Source organism: Xenopus tropicalis, chromosome 1 (genome assembly GCF_000004195.4).
Source record: "Xenopus tropicalis strain Nigerian chromosome 1, UCB_Xtro_10.0, whole genome shotgun sequence".
Lineage (NCBI taxonomy): Eukaryota > Metazoa > Chordata > Amphibia > Anura > Pipidae > Xenopus > Xenopus tropicalis.
In genome coordinates, this window is record NC_030677.2 from 100,584,663 (window position 1) to 100,602,998 (window position 18,336).

General features: G+C 38.5%; 1 protein-coding gene across 1 annotated transcript in view; it reads right to left on the reverse strand.

The window, feature by feature from the left end:
- Window positions 1-13,148: 13,148 nt before the first annotated feature.
- Window positions 13,149-18,336, reverse strand: part of kiss1r (KISS1 receptor) — a 45,457-nt gene continuing 40,269 nt past the window's right edge. The window contains 2 exon segments of the mRNA NM_001170514.1: window positions 13,149-13,677; window positions 15,030-15,268. Coding sequence (NP_001163985.1) covers window positions 13,321-13,677; window positions 15,030-15,268 — 596 coding nt within the window. The 3' untranslated portion in view covers window positions 13,149-13,320.

Genomic DNA, 18,336 nt, shown 5'->3' on the forward strand with positions numbered 1-18,336 from the left:
TAGTAATTTAGTAGTATTTGCGCAGTTTTATATTCGGTATATGATGTAAGAACTCCCTAAATAATTGGCTCAGTATTTTTTGTTCTACTTGATGGCCCCTAAAATAATTAATTGTATTAGTAGATCAAAAGTTAAATATAACTACTGGTAGATCAGAAGTTAACTATAACTAATGGTAGATCAAAAATTAATGCTGAACAACGGAAGAAAAAATCTTTTTTAACTGATTAATTGAAATAAATTGTTTCAATAGTCAAACTAGATTTTGCACTGCAAAGATCTGAGCAATTTGAATAATCTCCCCAGACCAAAGCAAAACATATTTACTGGGTTTGAAATAGTACATTTTCTACAAATGTATAAAAGATGCAGGAGGCGAATAATCATGTGAATAGTGTGTATCTCCCAGTGAAACCACGGACGCAGAGGCTGCACAGCACAAGAATAAGGAGTGCATATTAGTGACTCCTGTGTATTTACAAGGCTTTGAGGATGCTTCTTAATGAGGTACATGAGTATGAAAGGATGGGCTGTTATGTTTTAGTTTGAATAATGAGACTGTTACAAAGAGTCGGAATATGTCATTCTAGTTCAACCAGTGTTAATTATTTGCTACAGGAAAACCTCTATCAGTAAGTTTCTCCGAATTAGCTTCCTAGTCCCAATCATGCATTCCTTTTCTTTTTTCTTTTGTGCATTTTCCCCTTTATTTATTATTGGGAAATAAAAATTAATTAGAAGAAGGTTCCTTACACTTTAAAGCAGATTTTTATATATCTGACTAGTTCTGTCTAATTATACATTTAGATGAATTCCCTTCCATCAGCTATTATTCCCATGCTTCTGCCTCCAAATAACTTTTTCATTCATTTTATCCTTTTTTTCATTCCTTTATTCGCTTCTTTCATTCCTTCACATGTGCCTCTGATATGCTCCTTCCTTTATCCACCCCCCCCCCCCCCCCCATCCAACTGGTCGGCACACATCTATGCCTTGGTGAAGTTTAATTCTGTAGGACTTTAGTGTTCTGCAACAACCCTGCTTCACCTCTCCATACATTTCCACACTGCACAGGGGAGCTCAACACTTTGGGAACCTCTGCTTTAAATGGATACTACTACTTTTTTTGGTTAAGTGCTGTTTTATTCTATATTTAACATATCCAGAGAGTTTATCCTCTGCACCCACCCATTATCAATATATATACCTGTATATAGGACATATTGTATTAAGCTACCAAGCAATGCCCTCCCCTTTAAGCAAAACAGGGATTGTTTGACCATATACAGGTATTGGACCCCTTATCCGGAAAGCCATTATCCAGAAAGTTCCGAATTATGGAAAGGCCCTCTCCCATACACTCCATTACAAGCAAATAATTCAAATTTTTAAAAATGATATCCTTTTTCTCTGTAATAATAAAACTGTACCTTGTAATTGATTCCAACTAAGATATAATTAATCCTTATTGGGGGCAAAGCAACCCTATTGGGTTTATTAAATGTTTAATTACTTTTTAGTAACTTAAGGTATGGAGATCCAAATTACAGAAAGACCCCTTATCCGGAAAAACCGCAGGTCCCGAGCATTCTGGATAACGGGTCCTATACCTGTATTGCAATATGCTTCAAGCCGGTCAACTACGTCAAAGTCATCCCTGGTCTGGCCAGTCCTACACTCACTTTTATAGGTTTCGTTAAAGGAACAGTAACACCAAAATATGAAAGTGTATAAAAGTAACTAAAATATAATGTGCTGCTGCCCTGCACTGGTAAAAGTTGTGTGTTTACTTCAGAAAGTCTACTATAATTTATATAAATAAGCTGCTATGTAGCCATGGGGGCAGCCATTCAAAGGAGAAAAGGCACAGGCACTTAGCAGATAACAGATAAAACACTATTGTATTCTAGAGACCTTATCCATTATCTGCTATGTAACCTGTGCCTTTTCTCCTTTTTTCCAGCTTGAATGGCTGCCCCCATGGCTACACAGCAGCTTATTATATAAATTATAGTAGTGTTAAGGTGGCCATACACGCACCGATATTATCCTACGAAACCTCATTTCGTACGATAATCGGTGCATGTATGGCATGTCGGCGAGTCGACCGATATCGCAGGAAGCTGCTGATATCGGCCGACTCGCCGATCGGACCAGTTTGAAAATTTTGATCGGGCGCCATAGAAGGCGCCTGACCAAAATTCTCCTTTCAGAGCTGAATCGGCAGAAGGAGGTAGAAATCCTATTGTTTCTACCTCCTTACCTGCCGATTCAGCCCTGAATGGTGTGTGGCGGATCTTACGATGTTTCGTGCGACCGATGGTCGTACGAAACATCGTCAGATCGCCACGTGTATGGCCACCTTTACTGTAGCAAACACACCAGTTTTACCAGTGCAGGGCAACAGTGCATTATATTTTTATTACTTGAAAGCTCTTTCATTTTTTGGTGTTACTGTTCCTTTAAGAATTTACTGCTTCAAAATATATTTTACAAAGGGACTAAGTTTTACCTGCAATATACAGTATATATATATATATATATATATAAATAGTAAAAGTAAAGTGAAACCCTGAGCAACAGTGAAAATGTGCATGAAATGTCATTGGAATGTCTCATCATGAGTATGTGCGCTGACTAAAATCTTCAGTAGTGATTTTTTTCGGCAGGCATGGATTCGCAGCGAATTTCCGCATTTCGCCATTGGCGAATTGTTTAGTGAAACTTCAGTGAAAATTTGTTGTGGAAAAATTTGCCGGTCGTAAAGAAATTCTGTTGCACATGAAATTGGGCGCGGTCACGGCAAAAAAGGGCGCGGGCATGTCAAAAAAGCGTGGGTGACAAAAAAAAAAAATCATGCAACATATGTGTTTCGCAAATTTTTCGCCATTTCGCTAATTTTATGGCGAAGCGAAACTGGACGGATTCGCTCATCACTAGTAACCAGGTAACTATCGCTGTAGTCTTTGCTTTGCTGTGAGCAGTGAATGCTGGCTAGGAAAAGTTAGTCATAAAATAAGATGAATATTGACTGTATCCAAAGGCACGAATAATGGTTTGGCTTATTCACTTTAAAGGGAGGTAATTTTAAGCAATCTATGGCGTTTTGTCCTGACATTTTTACAGAGAAAAAATTGTGCCCCAAGGCTCAGGGATAGGAACAAGGTTTCTTTATAGTCAATTATAGGTTTTTTTGTTAAAGCTTTTTGGAAAATGAATAGTTCTTCAGCTTCCAGTCACCACAGCAGGTGCTGCACAGTAATGATCTCTTTTTCCATTGCAGTGATTGAATTGTCAATTCAGCATTCAGAATATTAAGGCAAAGGTGTTAATAAATGTGAAATATAGTCACTTTTGTACTATGAGTGACTGCTGGTCAGAGAGCTAATGTTCAATCTTGTTTTCTTATTTAATGCTTTGCTTTGTAATTAAACCAACCAATATATATAAATAAGTCTTATATATTTTTAGGAGTTACTTTATCTCTGGAAAACAAAAGCAGAGGGCACCTGGGCACCCCAAGCTCTGCTTGTTTCATTCCATGACCTCTCATAGTCTGCTCTGGTGTCTTTAGTTATAAACACCATTAGAAAAAACAACTGATCTGCCATTAGGGAAAGGGCACACGGATCCCGCTTGCTACTCTGCTCTCAGCTTGTGTTTTTTCTGCAAACTGAAAGAAGCGGATCCACTCTGCCTTTCCATATAAGCTGTATTGAAAATCTCAGCTTGCGTCTGCGTGTAGCTACACGGAATGGAACAGAAGCAGAGATCAGCCCAGAAATGTCTGCTTTTGTGTTTTCAGGCTGATCTTCACTTTTGCTCAGTGTATCTGCACTCAGGGGGAAGCTGTAATTGTCAAAACAGCTATACGGATAGGCAGAATGGAGCAGATCCCCTTCTCTCAGCTTTAAAAAAAAAACGCTGCCTGGGAGCTGTGTCCTCTTGCCCTTAGCTTTAAATAATTTCCCAATATATTGAAGGATTCCCAGTGTTTCAAATTAATTTTAATAGTTGCTAAACACGTTTCTGTCTGGAAAGAGTTAAATAATTTGGCACATTTGCATGCTGGCTCATCTGAATGTGTTTGCACTCTAACCCATGTCTAAACCATTCATCTCCAATCAAGGTCTGACTGGGGTGAAGAGATACCACATAAAAACCCAGTGGGCCTTGCCAACCCAGACTCACTTCCTGACTATGGGCACTCCAAAGGAGAGAAGTAAAAGGCACGCAGGGGGCGGGTGGCGACATTGGGTATGGCCTGTGGAGGAGCTTACGGTTGGTGTGGGGGCCTTTGAGGTAGCAGCCCCAGTGGGCCCCAAACACCCAATCTAACCCTGAAATGAAAGATTCAGACATATCTTTTCAACAATGGAACAAACGAAAAATCTTTCATATTAGTGATGAGCGAATTTTTTGTGCCAGGCATGGATTTGCAGCAATTTACGCATTTCGCCACTGGTGAATTGTTTTGCAAAACTTCCGAGAAAATTCACTGTGGAAAATTAGTCCGCGTTGCTGCGCATCAAATTGGGTGGTAAAAAAAGGCATGGTCGTGAAAAAATTGGGTGCAGGGGACAAAAAAATAGACGCAGACGACAAAAAAAAGTCGTGCAACAAATGCGTTTAGTGAATTTTTTGCCGTTTTGCGAAGTTTCTTGCTGTTTCACGAATTTTATGGCGAAGCGAAATGGGACAGATTCACTCATCACTATTTCATATGAAATGGTCAGTATTTTTTGTTGATGTGTGTTGATGACAGTTTCTGGGCTGTAGAATTTACCAAACCTTTTTAAATCATCTGCTACATTTTGTAAGTGGGAAACCATACAGTACTATTCATTTTCTAGCTTATTGAGCGCAACATATAGCATACGATAGGAAGAAACTGATTCACTGCTGTACAATTCTTTATACTTTTTGACAGTAGTTTTCATCATTTCCTAAAGAAATATTAAAGGTTTCAGTCAACCATTGTACAGTTTCCTTGATATTCTGCTATTTAATCTGGCACCATTTTAGTATATGTGTCAGAGCTGTTCCAGTACAACACAATGTTCAAGCCGAGGACTTAACAGCAATGCATACAGTTGTCATACAATATGTTTATTCTTTAAAAGGTTTAGGTAATGACATTTTTTGAAAGTGAAAACATCATTTCTATTCTGTAGACATAAGAGGTAACATCACTACATATTCAGCTTTCACATGGAGCAGTACAATGCACAAATGTGATAAAAAGAAATACAAAGACACACATTAGCCAGGTAATACACTCTATGGAAAGGCTCTCATTTGTTTTGTTTTTATTTTTCATTTAGGGTAATGCATAGTAACATAGTAAGTTGGGTTGAAAAAAGACATACACATGTAGAATTTCTCTGCCATTGTATTTTAGTTACAGATAGTTGTACGGCGCTGCTGCCTTCCCCCTGCTTCCTGTTCTGAATTTTATATAGTTGCGCCTATCGATGCAGGGAACCTTGAGCTACTGCAATTGAGTAATTTGTGGTGAAGAGTCATTACAGCTTCACAAGGAGTGCTAACATCATCAATTAAAGGAGAAGGAAATGTTTAATCACTGGGGGTGGGCAAATGTTAGGCACCACCCATTAATTGTAATCACTTACCTGATACCCCGGGCTGGTGCTTCAGCTAGCAGAAAACTGCACTGGCCTGAGGTACCTGCGAGCGATTCTCCTTCTGCTTCAACTTTCACTCCATCGGAGCATTTGTGCAGTTGAGTGAAAAGCTGAACTTTAAAGGGATTCTGTCATGATTTTTATGGTATACTTTTTATTTCTAAATAACACTGTTTACATAGCAAATAATTCACTCTACCATTCGACATTTTATTCTTGAACCAACAAATGTATTTTTTTAGCTGTAATATTGGTGTGTAGGCGCCATCTCAGTGCATTGTGCCTGAGTCTGAGCTTTCAGAAGGAGCCAGTGCTACACATTAGAACTGCTTTCAGGTAACCTATTGTTTCTCCTACTCCCATGCAACTGGAAGAGTCGTGAGCTGGACTTGGATTTCTTCTGCTACTCTGATATCTACTGGGAGCTGCTATCTTGCTACCTTCCCATTGTTCTGCTGATCGGCTGCTTGGAGGGGGGTGATAACACTCATACATGCAGCTCAGCAAAAAAGAGCACAGGTCACATGCCTGTGGCACCCTGGGAAATGAAGAATATGTCTAGTCCCATGTGAAATTTCAAAATTAAATATAAAAAATTTGTATTTTTGAAAAATGGATTTCAATGCAAGATTCTGCTGGAGAAACTCTATTAACTGATGTGTTTTAAAAAAAAACTCATGACAGCATTCCTTTAACATAAAATCTTTTTTACTTTACTGCACATGCATCAACCCTGGGATATTTTAAGGTAAAAAGATGTACCCCGGTACAGTTTTCTGTTAACAGGAGCACTGGGGGTATCAGGTAAATGATTATAATCACTGGGGGGTGCTAATCATTTGGCATCCCCAGTGATTGGACCTTTCCTTCTCCTTTAACGATTGGTACCAGCAAGCATAGCATTTGTGTAAATTTTAGCATGACTGCACCTGTGGCTGCATATATAAATAATCCTTAATGTTTCTTGCTCAGTAGCGACATCTGTGTTTGTGTGCTTTTGTACCCAATATCTGTAACACAACACGCCTGAACTGAAACAACTTCATCCTTTATTAATATGTATTTTCTTAAAAATATCATACCTGATGCAACCATGAATTATCCATTGAAAATATATAATACAGCATTAGATTTTGCAACTCATATCAGTCATATCCATCAGAACCCTTAGCAGTACAAGGAATGGTGAACTTGAAAGTGGCCGAGCTGATAACCTCTTGTCCTTCAGCTGATTCATATCTTTTTAAAAAAGAAACTGTGCCATGTGCATGAGTAAGTTTCAAGTAAAAGAAGATGGAAATGTAATTTCAAGGTCTAATTTCTTAAGAGTTCAAGGGGCAAGTAATTTCTAAAGTTCCAGCTGTGCTCCTATTAAGCAGACTGCCAGAACAGCTATAAAAAAATCTCTTTAGTGAAGTGCTACAGTCTCATTAGTCCCTAAAAGGGATGTGTGTATCGTTGCTGCCATGGCACCTTATGCAAATATTCACTTAGACAATCGAATATGAATTCTGGCAACTTCAAGGGGCACTTCAACTATATACTGTATTTAGTTTTTCTGTTACTAGATAAAGAAATGAATATATATCAAAACTCCAAATAAAAGCAATTATGAATTTCCCAAGAACACCTAGTAATTAAACAAGTGAACCTTGGAAAAGAAATATTTTACATTTGAAAAGAAAGTTAAATAAATAACAGCACACAATTCCAGAGATACAGCAGAGGAGATAGTTTTAAAACATGCTTTGTTATACACTGGCACCATTTTGCATCCCTAGGAAGGAATTTCACATGTAGTACTACACAAGGCAGAGAAGAGAATGCAGTTTTGCCTATAATGGGCGACTGACACGAGACAGCTTTTATTTATGACTATGATCTTACCTTTAGTGACTTTCTTAAAGGTCAAGTCACACTTGACAGACTGAATGAAAAGCAAAAATAGGTTGGCATATGAGCCTCTATCACACAATTGGTGGTGTTTCTGCGAATGCTCCATAGCTAGCAATCAATAACATAGAGAGGCTTATTTATCAAATTTCAAATTTGTAAATTAGATATTTTCCAAGTTTTCAAGCCAGTGAATTTTTTTGTGCTTAATAAATAGTGGACATTCAAGTTGTTTAAGCCTTAATTCAAATTGACTACAATGTGCTTGGTATTGCTCCCTTCTTGTCTGTATCAATGGAAGGGTAGGCAAGTTAGGAGAGGAGCAGTGGCTTACATGCCTTCCCCCGTCTTTTCCTTGTGAATTTAATGCTGACAAATGCAGGCAGCGCTGTAATCATGGGGCTGATGCAGGTCTTTGTGCTGCAGAATAGACCTGGGTTAAGGTCAGGGAGAAGATCTGCCAAAAGCATGGGGGTTTGCACCTGTTTTTTCCAATTTGCACTCTGCCCTGCACTTGGTAACTGATCCTTATGCTATAGAGGCATGACACACAGCTCTAGGTAAAAAAATATTATGTGTAGGTTACAGTGGACAACCTACAAAATAGCCCTCTTCAGATGACACTTGCAAATTTACATAAAATCCTAGACACATATAGCCTACTTTCAGATTACATGGTCAATCTAACCAAAACTGTAGCCCTCCCACTACATCTCCCATCAAACTCACTACAAGGCCTCCAAAGCCCTTTCCATTATAATTGGCAAACAAGCGCAGTCCCATATCTGGGCACATACATAACCCCAACATACTCTGATCTATTCATATATAACTTAATAAATAAAGTCAAAGGCCTACTACAATCTTGGTCACAACACACCCTGTCCTGGTTTGGCAGAATAGCAGCTTTAACCATTATGCCAAAGTTCCTATACTTATTTGAAACTCTACCTGTATCAATCCCTGCCAAGATCTTCAAAGAACTTCAGGCCCTATGTCATAACTTTATATGGGGAAAGTGTAGACATAGGGGCATATTTATTATGCTGTGTAAAAAACGGCGAGAAAATTCGCCACACATCGGCAGACTTCGCCATGTAAAAATGGCGTAAAAATGGTGTAAAAACGGCGTAAAATCGGCGTAATTGTTTTATGCATTTTTTCTTCCACCGGAACTTATGGAAAATAACGTCGTAATATCCGGCGATCTTTTCCATTTATTTTACACAGCTTTTTACTCTGTTTTTTCGGCGAATTTTTGAGTACTTTGAGTACCAAAGCAGATATTGACCACACCATGTAGATATGGAGGTCTAGGGGTACCTATGTTTAAAAGGTACTATGAAGCCGCCCACATTAGACAATTATTAGCCTGGTCTCAGAGGACATCAAGCTGTACCTGGGATCATATTGAAAATGCTTACTCAAAAACCTGTCAATGCCACCCCCCCCCCCCGTGCGTGCGACGTGACGTGTGTGCGCGTGCGATGGCCGGCCGGTTTGAAAGGGAATACGGTGCGCCAAATACAGAGGATGTAGAGCTTCTGAAGCAAGTCAATGCAGCAGCCAGTGTTGTCAGTCAGGCACTGAATGATCTCCTGCAACATGTTCGTCAGTTTGTAAGTTGTGGAGAGCCTATTGGATGGTATGACCAGGCTACTGACACCATCATGTCAGTCACTGAGAGTAGCTTCAGCTCCATGGGGGATGCAGGTAAATGTCATTGGCTTCAATGCAAACGTGATGGATTGCCGGTTTGACAGGGAATGTGGCCAAATGCAAACGTGACGGATGGCCGGTTTGAAAGGGAATACGGCGCGCCAAATGCTGATTTCTAATAAGAATCTGCCACTTACCCGCTGTCTGTGTTTGGACATAAAAATACATTACGTTTATTGATGGGAAGTACAGAATATTGCATTAGAGTGTGCTGATCTTGGGGGAGAAGCATTCAGAAATAGTTATCGAATTTAGATTTTCATTACTTTCCTCCTTCAAACCCCGTTGCGCGCAACGGATGGCCAGTTTGAAAGGGAATACGGCACGGCAAATGAAAGGTATGATTCATTTACTACTTGTCAAAGCCACTTCATATATTGCCTGCCACAAAAAGGCTTAATATCCAAAATATACCAACTATTATCCAAACCTCAAGGAGATCCACCTCCCAGACACCTATACATGATTAAATGGGATTTAGTTCTGCCTCAACCCCTCTCAGACCAGGATTGGACTGCAATCTGGGAAAATGCAAGATGGATGTAACCTGCTCGAGACAAAAGAAACATATTTACAAAATACTAATGTCTTGGTACCACACTCCCACCAAGCTACATAAATTATTTCCAAACCATCCGTGCTGGAGAAACTGTGGAGAGATAGGCACTCTGCCCCATATCTTCTGGACATGCTCAATCATAACCCCACTTTGGTCAGAGGTGTCAGATCTGCTCAACAGAACATTTCATACCACAATACCAATGGATTTAAGTACTTTTCTCTTAGGCAAACCATTCCCACAGACTCACAGATCTACCCAAATTTTGATCAATCATATTCTCAAGGCTACACATCTCGCTATTGCAGCAAAGTGGAAATCTTCCACCCCACCAACATTAGCAGAAAATAAAACACAGAGTGGAAAGTAACAAACTATTTCAATCAAGTATTGCCTGGCTGCAAAATAAGACTCCACGCTTCCTACAAATATGGTCCCCTTGGGAAATGCTAGCTTAAAACCTCTGAGACTAAAATTGTCATTGAAATTGAAACTTAAAAGTAACATGAATGTTATACTGATCTTCTACCTACCTGCTCTCCTCCTCTTTTTTACTGTCTCCTTTTTCTTTATGTTTGCAAACCATTGAAATGTCTTTTCAATAAAAATTCAAGTTACAAAAAAAAAAAAAAAATAGTATGTGTGATCAAATTAGATATAAAAAAAGATTTATGGTCACAATAATATAGACAGACAGATATTACATGGGTGCCAGCATAATTCTCTGAATGTATAAATCACTGCCTGACCAACATTTTAAACATGTTACAGCTTTCAGCATCTATAATAAAGGCATGGAGGAAGCTAAAAAAGTTCAGAGATGGAAACCTAAGTTAACATGGAGAATTAATATTTTATGCTATAAAATGGCTTCACAGAATGTCAGAATAAAAGTGTGCATAACATTTCACACCACTGTTTGTATGTAAGACTAGAGGATTTCCATCCACAACAGCTATAAATTAAGTTATTAATTTACAGCATTTCATTTAATGAAGAAACCGCAAGCGTTGCAGTTGCTGGTCAGTTGAAAACACGTAGGTTTTGACTTTTCCTAAGAAATGCAACTGTGCTGGGAGGTTCCATCCGTGAGAAGTATGACCGGCGGGTAAATAGTTCAGATTACCGTGTGGGGTTTACCATAATGTGGTATGGTGGCTTGTCAATTTTATGATCATACTTTTGTAACTAAAAACCCCTGTTTTTGAAAATATATACGCTTGCACACATACTGGATTACTAATGAAACAAGGGACCAGGGAATGTGCATTGATCAGTCCCCTCTCTTTTGTAGTTTAAAGAGTTGTTGGAAATCATCCTCCCTTTCAATACATTTAAAACTCTATAATGAATGGAATTAACACAAAACAGGGCAGTCACAAATGTTCATACAGATATAACTTTTGTTCACAAAAGACTATGATCCAGGTAAACTTGCCCAAGACTCTAATCATGGATCTGCAAATATCACTAAAAGCCATAGGACTCAGCAACAAGGATGTTTCCTTGGTTCAAGGAAGCACCCCCTAAAATGTGACATTAGTTAGGCAAAATCCAAAAACACAGCTAGGGACTGGCTCCATCCCACTAGCATGTCTGTTGGGCATCAGCAGTTTAGTTTTATAAGCTTGCCTTCATCTCAACAGAAGCTGTCAATCAAACAGACATGGAACCAGCAATCATGAAACCACAAAAGTTTTATTTATCAGTCCTTAAGTTAAAATCAGTGTACGCCTGTTGATTTTTAAACCTCAGCAGTATTTCATCATAGGTCTATGATAAAGCACTACCTATGTATTTAACACTTTGGACATGCATTGTTAGAAAATGATGAACTAGATAAAGCTTTTAAATGTCTTATGATTCCTGGTTCCATCTATATTTCTTAGGGTGGAGAGATGGTGATAGTCCCTTGTGTTTACTGTTGAGGAAAGCAAGAATATTAAACAAAAGGGCAAGGGCATGCATAGTGGATTGTCTGTTTTCCTCCACCTACATTTTGTTCACATGCACAGGAAAGATGTAGCTTCATTAACAGGCCTGGCATTGGCCTGTGTGGAACTACATGAAGTGGAGAAAAAACATGGATTTTCTCTTGCTTGTGTACAAAACTCAGGCAGAGGAAAGCAAATAATCCACTATATGTACCCTTGCCCTAATAGCCCTTTTGATAAGGGCTAGATCTGGGCTGCTTCTTACTGTCATGTCTCCCTACAGCTATATTTTTTCATCCACAGGTAATTCAAGTCCCTTTCTTCTTAAGGATTATCAAACCAATAAGGTAGTAAGTGTCCTGTGTATTTTTAAATCCCAACTGCTTAAGCTCACATTTATTAAAGTAAAACTCTTAACCATCCAGGTCACCAACTGGCTTGGATATAAAGTCAAAAAGTGTTTTTAAAAGAATTTGACGCCTTATTTAGTATTTGTCCAAACCTGCTGCAGAGCACACAAGTTACAAGCTGTTTTTAAAAATTGCACAATAAGTACTTTTTATGATAAATGAACGTTGGGAGGCATGCTTTTTAATATAGATTATTTAATATAGATTCCTGTGGAAGGGTACCCTTTTTGTATCAGCAATTTAAAATATAATTTTTGGCTGTTTATAAACAATCAGGTACCATGTGTGAGAAACCAGTTATCTTGCATATTGGTCTGTAAATTATGGACCAAATTTTCATGCTAAATCCGCAGTCTGTCTAAGATAAGTGACTGGGCTCAACGGAGGAGAAACATATTTACAAATTTACATTAGGCATAGAAGTCTGTTAAGAAGTTGATAATCAGTATTTTTAGTCAGTTGTAGTGATGAGCTAATTTTTTCAGCAGGCATGGATTCGCAGCGAATTTCCACATTTTGCCATTGGCGAATTGTTTCGCTAAAGTTTAGTGAAAATTCGGCACAGAAAAATTTGTTGCTCATCAAAAAATTTTGGCACACGCAAAAAAATTCTGGCGCTTGTCAAATTGGACGTGGTTGCGTAAAAAAATGGGGAAGGTAGCGTCAGAAAAGGGTGCGGTCCGGCAAAAAAAACGTGGGCGACAAAAAAAAGTGTGCAACAAATGCGTTTTGCAAATTTTTCACCATCCAGGTAAATTTTCTAGTCGTTTTGTGAATTTTATGGCGAAGCGAAACAGGAAAGATTCACTCACCACTAGTCAGTTGTCAAATGCCCTATTCATCATTTGGTAATTTAATAATTGATTATGACAATTCATTCCAGTGCAGCAAAGTAATACCACTGTCTATCTTCTAGGAATGAATTATTGGTTGTCAAGGTAGTCCACAAAATAAACCTTTAAGAACGGTTTGAAAGTTAGGAAAATGAAATCACAAGTCTTAGGTATGTGTTGAAAATGTATGTAGTAAAATAATGAGGCAGATTTGTAGACCTGATTTCATGGTTGCATGGCTAGTCTCTTCATTACGTAAACAATGGCTTGTATAACAACATGATAGTTAATGTCCTAAACGTCCAAATGAATCCTGACTTTGACATTTTAAGTGCCTGAGGACACAAAATGCATTTCTGTATTTGCGTTGGCATTAGCCACCCCAGTACTTCCCACTCGTTGCTTGAAAAGGAAGGGGAAGACCTTATTGAAGGCCTTGCGGAAGTTGGCTCCCATAAAAGCATATACAATAGGGTTGATTGATGAGTTGGTGTAAGACATGCAGTTGGCCCAAATCTTCACTTTGTAGGTGTAGTAATCCCGTTTAAAGCTGGGACTAAAGGCTTGAAACAGGATGTAGAGCTGGATGGGTCCCCAACAGATTGTGAACAGCAGGACAATTACAGCCACCATACGAGATATCTTTGTACGCATCAGTTCAGATCTCTCTGCTAGTAGCTGTACCTGTGAAAACATTTTAGCTTACATTAATTGAATGATTATGGTAGCTTTCTGTATCTATGGTACAAATCCCTACTTTAAACAAGGCATACATATTAAGGCATCCTTTTTCATTCCAAATATTTGATCCTGCAATACATTTACACTTGCTATTCTATAATCTTGTTCTGTGTCAAAGAAACAAAAAATATAAAAGACTAAATATGTATAAAGTATGCCCAACATACTTTCATATTATCTTTTGAGTTTAGTAATGACAACACTTAAAAAAGGGTTTTGTGGTTAGCAATAATGTACTTTCTTTTGCAGCTTAGTAAAAAAAGGATAATGGCACATTACTTGTAAATGAATATAACCTAACTGTCCTATGATAACTGCAACAGAAAAACATTAAAATAGTAAAAACAATGGAGAGCTGCATCATGGTTTAGGGTCTTCTAAGCACATTTAAAAAGAAAAAATCACAGATTTGTTTTTTCCAATACCTTCTAGGTAGGGATGCACCGAACCCCCGAACCCACATCAACGGATTCTGCCGAATACCGAACCGAATCCTAATTAGCATATATCGGATGGGGTTAATAATCGTCACGCAGGCAGTCGGGACTGTGGATTCGTCCAAAACCAAATCCACAAAAAAAAACTTGGATTCACCCCGAATTCTGAACCGAATCCTGGATTCAGTGCATCCCTTCTTCTAGGACTTATTTGTTATTAAGTAGGGCATGACCCTAGTTTCCTGCTTAGAAGGAGGAGCAGGTGTTCTTCAATGGAAGAGTAATCCACATGATCACCTGCACATTGACTATAGAGATAATTCAGTGGTGACTGGGTTCTATAGGGCCACTTACCCTCATGGACCACCTCTTCTTGTTTGCCCTTTTACCTTATTATGTGAGTTTAGTGCAAGAAATAGAAAAACACCATGAATCTTTGGCCTTTAGGGCTATGACACATGAAACTACTTGTCTTCAGAAAATACTCTTTCCATGGGCAATACTGAGAATTATCTTGTAGCTACAACAAATAGCTGCCTACAAGTAACCCCATGTGTCATTGCCATTAGACAATGGACATTGTAGGCAGCTACAATGTGCCACCTATGCTCATTTAACTTTTTATCCTACAGGGGCACTTGTTTGGTGCCTGTGTATTGGGCTTTGTAACTTTTATCTGTGTCCACTCTGCACTACTTTCTGCATTAATATTTCTCCATGCCTATATTACATTGACACTTCTATGGTAAAAAAATGCCATTTTGTTAAAATCTGTAATCTTATTTCCTTTAATAACACTCTGTTATTCTCTGGCCATTTTTCCTGTAGAATGCTCTTTTTCACACAAGGAACTCTTACCTGGTAGCTATTATCGACTGGTTCCACAGATGGACGGCCCATCTGGTATACCATGGCAGAGTAACAGATACAGATTGTGATCAATGGCAGCAAGTAGACCACCAGAAAGTTGTAGAGGATAAAAGCTTTTTCATGTGATACAGATGGGAATGATTCACTGCAGTATATCTGTGGTCCAAACCAGTAGCCTTCAATAAGTTGATTATAGATTGGAACTGGGATAGATACAATGAAGGAACCTATGCATAAAAAGAAAGGATTTTATAGAGAATTAACACGGCCTGGCAAATTAGGCTGAACATTGTTGTAGTCATTTGCCCTCCTTCTCAACAGTAAACACAAAGGACTGGCATCATTCATTCACCCAAAGAAATAGAAATAGAACTAGCACTCATGAAGCCTTGAAAACTTTCTTCAGTCCATCAGGTGAAATCATGGTACTCCTGATGGTTTTTATGCCTAGTTCTATGATTGAGCACTGCTTATGTATTTAATACTTTGGACATACCTTCTTTGAAACTGATGCCGTAAATTGTTTGATGGTTTAATGATCCTGGTTCCATCTATATTTCTTTTGATGGTGGAATGCAGACTTTGTTGCAATAGGGCAAAATTATTACCCTAATTATCCTTTTGATAAGAGATAATAAACATCATGTCTCTTTCTTCATCAAGGATAATCCTATCTGAGTTTCAATAAGGGATTAAGTATCCTGTATATAATGTATATAATACACAATAAGTAATAAAAAAATAAAACTGGTGAATGCCAAACCCATCATGCTATAGCCATAACCTGAAACTAAGTTAGTAGCAAGCAAGACAAAAATATGTGGGATCATACATTAGGTCTATAATGGTTATAAAGTAGCTGTGTTGTTATTTCTGCTATGTTTTACTCCTGTTTCTTTCTCCTGCAGTCTACTGTTTGTCTGCTTGAGTTATCATTATTCTAACAGTTATATGGACTGCTGCTCATCTTCATGCAGGTATATTGCTTTGACATCTGGCTGCTGTTTTCAGGCATGAGGGTCTATACAGAACAAATTCTGCTTCTCCAGTATCATTTGATAACGTAGGAGCAGTATGTATCAGTTCGGAATCTCATTCCAAGAAAACACAAATTAACTTTAATTAGGCTATTGCCTCAAGAATAAAAAAGATGTCCAAGTTGTTGCTGCACTTATGCAAATTCCCAGTGTGCAGCAGGAGCCCTGTACTTAACGCCTGCTCAGGATAAATATAGGAATATTTAGCCTACCATGTATTTATTTGCTGACTGCCATATGCACATGGATCCTGGTAAATGCTAGGTTTCCAGATGATCAAATGCAGTCTACAATCCAGTATTCTCTTTCCAGCCCTTCCAAGTAAACGGCACGACAACTCAGTAGACAGTGTTAAGAAGCATTTTTGCCTTTGCCAAAATACAAGATAATTTTAGAAAATTGGAGCACTCGTCATACAGTAATTAACTAAAGCTGACTTCACTTTTAATAGGCTGTTTTATAACGATTTAAAATGGGTTGTTGGCATAGGGCATTCATTAAATCCAATCACATAGCAGTAATTGAAGTACTGATGTGAACAATGTCATATCCTGGTTCCTGATTAAGGATTGTTGTTGCTCATCAGTTTCTCATTCACATATCTCTACAGGACCTTCTCCTCCACAACCCCATGGTATCATTATTAGTTAACAGAAGTGTCCTTGATATGCTTTGAATTAAATGAAGAGACATAAAGAAAAAGTAGGCTAAGATAAAGGTTTTTTCAGAATGTATAAAATTATATAACCAGAACCATCAAGATAAAATATCTCTATAAAAGGTGGTTGTAGTGGTAAGGGTTAGCATTTTTATTACAATTATTAACTACTAGACTATATAACATATGGTTAACTGACCACGTGCACAGACTGTACTGTGGCACTGCACATGTACTAATTGCTGCTTCCAGAATGCATGGATGGGTGTGACTAAAGGGCAAGAGCAAGCTGCCTTTTGCTAATTAATATGCACTGCACCAGTGGAGAACCCTCTGTGCAGCTTATTATTTAGTTCAATGTAATCCACCTATGAGTAGTGGATATGGCCAGAAATGATCTGTTCTCAGACCAAATCGGCCTGTTAACTTTAATGATGTTGAAATTCTGTTTGCAGAAACTAAATACCTGGCTGGATAAGTTCATTCAGATGGTTCTTTACTAGCTTAATAATGCCTAGTGGTCCATAGTATATTGTGTAAGCCAGGCCTGACTAGCAATCTGTGGATTTGGCAAATGGTGGGGTGCTCTATTAGTTTCCTAGGTGCCTCAGCCATGTGTCCTGTGCTCTGATAAACTTCAGTCACACTTTACTGCTGCACTGCAAGTTGGAGTGATATCACCTCCCACCAGCAGCCAATCAGCAGAACAATGGTAAGGTAGCAAGATAACAGCTCCCTGACTCCTGCATTGCTAAAAATGCTCCCTATTAGAATAGCACTCATTAAAAATCCAAGTCTGGCTCATGACTCCTTCAGTTACATAGTTACATAGGGTTGAAAAAAAGACCACAGTCCATTAAGTTCAACCCTTTCAAGTAAACCCAGCACAGACAAACCTATACTGACTTATCTATACATTCACATACATAAACCATATATACCAACATCAATACTAACTGTAGATATTAGTATCACAATAGCCTTGGATACTATGCTTGTTCAAGAACTCATCCAAGCCCCTCTTAAAGGCATCAACAGAATCAGCCATCACTAGGAAGGGCATTCCCCAACCTCACTGCCCTCACCGTGAAAAACCACCTACGCTACTTCAAATGAAAGTTCCATTCCTCTACTTTAATGGGGTGGCCTCTGGTGCACTAAATGTTTTTATGGGAAAAAGAACACCCCCTACCTATAATCCCCTCTAATGTACTTGTACAAAGTAATCATGTCCCCTGGCAAGCGCCTTTTTTCCAGAGAAAACAACCCCAACCATGACAGTTCTAACCTCATAGTTTAAATCTTCCATCCCCTTTACCAGTTTAGTTGCATGTCTCTGCTTTCTACCAGGGACCTATAAAGATGAAAAATTATGTTCTCATCCCTAGAGTCAATGCTTTTTTTTTATACAAGACAGCACTTTATTTGCTTTAGTAGCCACAGAATGACATTTTACTGGCAACAGATTCGCCACATTAGTGCCACCTAGAACAATATATTTATTCTGCAGAAAGCATTGCCATACTTGAGTAAACAGCTCTAGAAGCTTTCTCCATAAGCTTAAGACAGCAGCTGCCATTTTAAAAAGCTTCCTGCTACA